We start from the raw sequence: 7,541 nt of genomic DNA, 5'->3' as shown, positions 1-7,541 counted from the left end.
ATGTAGTTCATTGGCCTCTTATTAACAGACTAAAGAGGAAGAGAAACTTAGTGTAAAACAGAATTGTATGATCTTAAGAGCTCCAAAAAACTCACTAAACTAACTCCAAGAAGAAGAAGAAAAATATCCTATGATTGCATTTGTTCTCTGTGAATGAACTCAGTATCTGTGGACAATCCTGTCTGAGAAATTCAAAGCTCCACTGCATAAGAAAGTTGCTTTGAAAATGTGAAAAACTTTGCATTTTGTTCTCTTTTCACTTCCTCTTTTTCCCCCGTTTCACTAGTTGTCATGCACTGCATGGTGGATGGCGCTTCATTTGCCCTGTACTTTTTATGATGAGATTTTTTTGTACATTATCAAAATACTCTTTAAATGGACTTAAACAAAGTTGCTTTTTAAGCAGAGTCTGAGGGTAAATGTACTTGATAAGAGGAAGATAAAGCATTCATCTTGAAGAGAAATCATTTAATGATTGTAAACTTCTGTTCTTACTGTATCGCTTCATCCCTGAAAAACGGTAAGAGAATGTCTCTGTTTGCTTGCTACATGTTTGGTGTTAGACAAACCGGGACTTGTCACAACATGTATTGCTGTTTTTGTTTTTTGCTTCTTTTTCCTTAATAAAGCTGAATTTTGAAGTACAACCTAAGTTAAAATCATCTGCCAAATGAGTACATGTAAATGTATATACAGATATAATAATAATAATAATTATTATATATATATACAACCCGAATTCCGGAAAAGTTGGGACGTTTTTTAAATTTTAATAAAATGAAAACTAAAAGACTTTCAAATCACATGAGACAATATTTTATTCACAATAGAACATAGATAACATAGCAAATGTTTAAACTGAGAAAGTTTACAATTTTATGCACAAAATGAGCTCATTTCAATTTTGATTTCTGCTACAGGTCTCAAAATAGTTGGGACGGGGCATGTTTACCATGGTGTAGCATCTCCTTTTCTTTTCAAAACAGTTTGAAGACGTCTGGGCATTGAGGCTATGAGTTGCTGGAGTTTTGCTGTTGGAATTTGGTCCCATTCTTGCCTTATATAGATTTCCAGCTGCTGAAGAGTTCGTGGTCATCTTTGACGTATTTTTCGTTTAATGATGCGCCAAATGTTCTCTATAGGTGAAAGATCTGGACTGCAGGCAGGCCAGGTTAGCACCCGGACTCTTCTACGACGAAGCCATGCTGTTGTTATAGCTGCAGTATGTGGCTTTGCATTGTCCTGCTGAAATAAACAAGGCCTTCCCTGAAATAGACGTTGTTTGGAGGGAAGCATATGTTGCTCTAAAACCTTTATATACCTTTCAGCATTCACAGAGCCTTCCAAAACATGCAAGCTGCCCATACCGTATGCACTTATGCACCCCCATACCATCAGAGATGCTGGCTTTTGAACTGAACGCTGATAACATGCTGGAAGGTCTCCCTCCTCTTTAGCCCGGAGGATACGGCGTCCGTGATTTCCAACAAGAATGTCAAATTTGGACTCGTCTGACCATAAAACACTATTCCACTTTGGAATAGTCCATTTTAAATGAGCCTTGGCCCACAGGACACGACGGCGCTTCTGGACCATGTTCACATATGGCTTCCTTTTTGCATGATAGAGCTTTAGTTGGCATCTGCTGATGGCACGGCTGATTGTGTTTACCGACAGTGGTTTCTGAAAGTATTCCTGGGCCCATTTAGTAATGTCATTGACACAATCATGCCGATGAGTGAAGCAGTGTCGTCTGAGAGCCCGAAGACCACGGACATCCAATAAAGGTCTCCGGCCTTGTCCCTTACGCACAGAGATTTCTCCAGTTTCTCTGAATCTTTTGATGATGTTATGCACTGTAGATGATGAGATTTGCAAAGCCTTTGCAATTTGACGTTGAGGAACATTGTTTTTAAAGTTTTCCACAATTTTTTTACGCAGTCTTTCACAGATTGGAGAGCCTCTGCCCATCTTTACTTCTGAGAGACTCTGCTTCTCTAAGACAAAGCTTTTATAGCTAATCATGTTACAGACCTGATATCAATTAACTTAATTAATCACTAGATGTTCTCCCAGCTGAATCTTTTCAAAACTGCTTGCTTTTTTAGCCATTTGTTGCCCCGTGCCAACTTTTTTGAGACCTGTAGCAGGCATTAAATTTTAAATGAGCTAATTAAGTGGATAAAATTGTAAACTTTCTCAGTTTAAACATTTGCTATGTTATCTATGTTCTATTGTGAATAAAATATTGGCTCATGTGATTTGAAATTCCTTTAGTTTTCATTTTATTAAAATTTAAAAAACGTCCCAACTTTTCCGGAATTCGGGTTGTATATATATATATATATATATATATATATATATATATATATATATGAAGAGTTCAGATGCAAAAGCCTCTAAGTGCCGTCTGAAATTTTCATCTAAAATTAGGATTTTTATCAGGCTCCTATATTTATGTTCAGTAATTTCACTTTAATAGCCTGGAAAAGGACCTGCACATTGCCATTAAAGTAAAATGACTCAACCTAAGCATTTAAATTTAGATGAAAATTTCAGATGGCACTTCATCATATATATATATATATAGGACACTTATTTTACCTTTAATGACAAAAATCTTACAATGGCCTGATCTTGTTCTTGATGGATTTAATGCGACTCACCTTCACTGAAGCTAAAATATAAGGCACGGTACATTGATTGTGTTGCAGGTGTTGCTATGGTGATGTCATTCAGAACGGCTCCTCCTCTTCCTCTGATCTTTCTGCTTGTGATTCATAGTGAGTCGGAACTATTTCTGCTTTTCAACATCCTCCAGCTCTACAGATGCTGTTCAATTGAATAATAATAAAAATAATAACAATAATAATGATAATAAATAATTTCAGATGTTTTCAGTAAAAATGGTTTGGGAGTGAATTACAGACATTCACACATCTGTGCACTAAAGAACTCATCGGTGATAATGAGCTGCACTTACACATACCCTACTGGATATGAGATCAGGAAAGTGTTCTGGACCAAAAACCCTGTATTTGGTGAAGAGCCTCCAGATCTGTCTGAGGACCCTGAATACAGTCAGAGGCTTCAGTATCTGGGAGATGAACAGAAGAATTGCACCATCAGACTGAGTCATGTGACACAGAAAGATTCACACATGTACTATTTCAGATTCATCACTGATAAACATGGAGAGAAATGGCTTGGTGTTCCAGGAGTGTCTCTTACTGTCACAGGTGACTTTGATGAGGTTTCCCTCTTCTTCTGTGCATTATGTTGATTAATAATCAGTGTATGACAGCAGCACTAGATATAATGTGTGTGTCATGTTCAGATCTTCAGGTGGAGTCTCCTGAGACAGTGAAAGAGGGAGATTCAGTCCGTCTGACATGTAAAAGCAGCTGTGATCTGACTGACAGAGCAACATTCATCTGGTACAGAAACTCACAGCCATTAACTGAGAGAAGAGACAGAAACAATCAACTCCTGCTGCAGTCAGTCAGAAGAGAGGATGCAGGCAGATACAGCTGTGCTCTACAGGAACACACATACATCTCTCCTGCTGTTCAGCTCAATGTCACCTGTGAGTACAGATTTATTCATACATTTTGGCCACCTGAGTAAATTAGTTTCAATATCAGCAGCTAAATCAGAATATGCTAAAATTACGATTTCACTTCATTTTGATGGTCCCTTTAACACATTCTGTTGACTATAAGTGACATTGCACCTACTGTACATATCTACTAACTCTCAGTGAAGTGTTAGTACACTGGTAGGGTTAGGGTAAGAATAAGTTGAGATGTACTTGTAAAGTATATCTGGGAGACCATCACAGTAAAGAGATGGCAGATATCAATCACACAATCTACTAACACTCGGGCAGTTTCTTGACATGTAGGTGCCAAGTTACTTATTGTCAAAAGAGTGCTCGAAAGGGACAATCAAAATTAAGTGTTACAAAAGTTTCAACAACCAAATCAAATTAGAAATGCTTACAGTTTTATTAATATTATTTTCATTTATACTGGACCTATAGATCCTCCAAATGAACCTTTTGTAGAAGTGAGTCCATCTGGTGAAATAGTGGAGGGAGATTCAGTGACTCTGATCTGCAGCAGTGATTCAAACCCTCCTGCAGAAATCAGCTGGTTTAAAGGAAGAAAGATTGTAGGATCTGGAAGAATCTACAACATCTCAAAGATCAGCTCTGATCACAGTGGAGAATACAAGTGCAAGTCCAGAAACAAACATGGAGAGAAATACTCTGATGCTGTGACTTTAAACATCATGTGTGAGTTAATGATGCTTCAGTAACTGTGGGATTTATTGTGGTTGTAAATTATATTAGTTTTTTTTTCTGTTTTAGATCCACCCAGGAATGTTTCAGTGTTCATAAATGGATCCGCTGAAATAGTGGAAGGAGATTCAGTGACTCTGATCTGCAGCAGTGATTCAAACCCTCCTGCTCTGAACTTCATCTGGTTTAAGGAGAATCAAAGCTCCTCTGTTGGATCTGGACAGAGTTTCAGTGCACTACAGAGTGGACGCTTCTACTGTGAGGCTCACAATCAACATGGATCTCAGAGATCAGATGCTGTTTCTGTCACTGTACATGGTGTGTATCACTGAGTCATTCTGTGACTGGACAAATATGTATGCTACTGATGAGCTATGAAAAGAAGAAGATGTCTGTGGGGGGAATCAAGAATGCTAAAATCTGTTGTATTTATACAATTTCCGAAAGACAACAACATTTGGTGCAGACTCAGTTTGGAGTTGGAACAGTCCCTTTAAGACACAATTATAATGCATTTAGTCTGCTTTAATTTCCACATTTTATGAACCTTTTGATTATTATGATTTTATTTTTATATCTGTGCCTTTGGGAGTACAGTCTCACATATGTGATTCATAATGGTCAATGACGTCACATAACTGCCAAACTCAAAATTTGCCTTTGCGCTTTGGCTGGCACTGGGCCGGAGACAGGCGCGCTTCTATAATCTCAGTTATGTAGTGTTTTCAACCACATTGTTTATTTTAAGTTTCAGATATTTGAATACACAAAAGAGTTGTGTGCTCCCAATAGCACATGTTCATCACAGATACATCTATCTGATGTCTGCATTTACATCTGCAAGATGTATTTTAGAAGTGTTTGCTCATCTGCAATACATCTATATATTTCCAATCAGATGTCAAATAGACGTTTATTAGACGTCTTGTAGATGTCTATGATTTAGAATGTATGTAAAACCGACATATTAAAGATGTCTGTCAGACGTTTGTAGACAGCAGAAGCTTTCCAGATCAAGTGATCTTTAACAGACATATTGTAAACATATGTGTGCCATCTACAATAAATGTAGAGTTTGCAAAATACACACAGATGTTAACATAAGCAGTCATAACAATCCACGCAAATGTAAAAAAAGGGGGCACCAGACAAGAAAATGGGATTGTGTTGCAATGCAGCTGTACACTATGAATCATGATTTTGTTTTCTCATAGTGTATAAAGATAAAAGCATGGTCTTGTGACTTGTCGTGTTGTAGGAAGGACGTTTCTATATGCAGTTGGTGGAGTCACTGGAGGATTGGGAGTTTTAATCTTGATTTTCATCGTGTTGCTCATGTAAGTTCATGTGGTGTGTCAGGAAACACATTAGTATACCAAGCGTATTTCCTAAATGCATTTTAGATGATTCTTTATTGCAGGAGGAAAAAACAGAGACCTACTCACACCACACAAAAGCAGGTAAAGCAAATTATTAAATTAGTATTAAGCAAATGTTATACTCAAAGGTATTAATCATTTTTGCCATAAATACAGTGTAACAAGTACATTTCTCTCGTTGTAGGATGATCTTTATGCTAATGTATCAGCTCACAATGGGTCTCTATCTGAATCTGATGCCACAAATCAAAACGACGCCTTGTATTCCTTAATTACTCTCAGCAATTTCAGTCAAAATCAGACAGAAGAAAAAGCGTCTGATTCTGAAGATACAGAAGAGGTCCAGTATGTAACTGTCCTGTATCATAGAAACAATGAGATGAACAAACCGAAAGAGAATGAAAGCCAGTACGACAACATTAGAAAATACCAGACTGATGCTGCAAGGAGGTGAGAAACATAGCATGTTCATAACGTAATAAACATATTTTAGATTGAATCATCAGAACACTTTGAGCACTTTTGAATGTTGCTCCAGCACTGGTTGAGGTTGTATTAATAGGCATCTGTAAAAATCATTGGTACAGTAATTATCTCTGGATATATCCGTTTCACAGATCTACTGATCAGATGGTGGAGGATCAATCAGTGATTTACAGCGCAGTCAAATGATCAACAGATCAGTTTGGTGAAACTGCTGTTCCTGGGAAAACTGATCTGCATGTTGACATCTCCCTCGTGTGGGGGACTGTGGCACTGCTGGTCTGATGCTGAAATGTAATTTTATTCTTTTTAGTTTTAGCTATGAGCTGGATTAGTCCTTGTTTTTGCAGAGCATTTTTATTTTCACTGGTCCTCTGATCAGGAAGTTGCTGAGATCCTGAATTCTTTGTCCAGTTTGTATGAAATCTAGAGACCCATAAAATGTTGGTAAAAGCAGATTAACTGTTGGCAGAAGTGTAAAGTCCAGAGGTCAGAAAGTAAAAGTCCAGGGCCCGTATTCATAAAGATTCTAAGAATCCTCTCAGAAAACTCTTAATTTAGCTTAAAAACTTTTACGTAGGAGTCTTAGCTTAAGAGCGATTCGGGACCGATCTGAGAGCAACTCTGAGTAAGGAAAAGACAAAAACTTTCATCTTAGTGAGGAGGCGGGGTTGACCCCGTTGCTATGTATGACACAATCTTTTGAAGACTGTGATTGGTTGGTTGTCCAAGAAGGAAAAAAAAAGAGTGATTTTAAGTATAGGGTCTATTCTAATTCTCACTTTGAATTGACATGCGTAATTTTTCCTATTTGACCGTTCTCTCTCTCTCTCTCTCTCTCACACACACACACACACACACACACACACACACACACACACACACACACACACACACACATTATATGTGTGTATATAAATCCTTTTTTATTTACCATGCTTTTAATTTCCTATAAGGTATTTGATTGGCTTAGAATGATAAAAATTGTTCCACTCTTTCCAATTACAGTGATTGCTGTCCTCTGGGCTTCTTCGTAAATGGGTCACACTTAGCTTCCTCCCGCCCGAAAACGGGCGAAGCCTTACAATTGTACTTTACTTTTTCCCAGGATAACCAATCAAATATATTTTTGTTCTATAATGTTTTCTGATTATTATTTAGGATTTTTAGAATTTTTTATGATACTTTGCATTAATTATATAATTTTTATGAGCTATTTTTTCCATTAGAATTAATATATCATTTTTTATTTTATATTTATTTAAAAAAAAATTCAATAAATGCAGCATTTCACATCAAAATAGAGTGCCAGCCTAAAAAAAAATGTTCCAGGAGAAGAACTTCATCTAGTGTCTTTAAAAAATAGCCACTTTTGT

At 37.1% G+C, this 7,541-nt stretch overlaps 1 protein-coding gene across 1 annotated transcript in view; it reads left to right on the top strand.

Moving 5' to 3' along the window:
* Positions 1-307: 307 nt before the first annotated feature.
* The window catches only part of LOC132144112 (B-cell receptor CD22-like), a 168,382-nt gene continuing 161,148 nt past the window's right edge, over positions 308-7,541 (top strand). The window contains exon 1 of the mRNA XM_059554864.1: positions 308-520. Within this exon, the coding sequence (XP_059410847.1) occupies positions 472-520 (49 nt within the window). The 5' untranslated portion in view covers positions 308-471. The remainder of the gene's footprint in view (positions 521-7,541) is intronic.

Source organism: Carassius carassius, chromosome 7, assembly GCF_963082965.1.
Source record: "Carassius carassius chromosome 7, fCarCar2.1, whole genome shotgun sequence".
Classification (NCBI taxonomy): domain Eukaryota; kingdom Metazoa; phylum Chordata; class Actinopteri; order Cypriniformes; family Cyprinidae; genus Carassius; species Carassius carassius.
The sequence above is the reverse complement of the archived record's forward strand: the minus strand, read 5'-3'. Positions and strand labels throughout refer to the sequence as shown.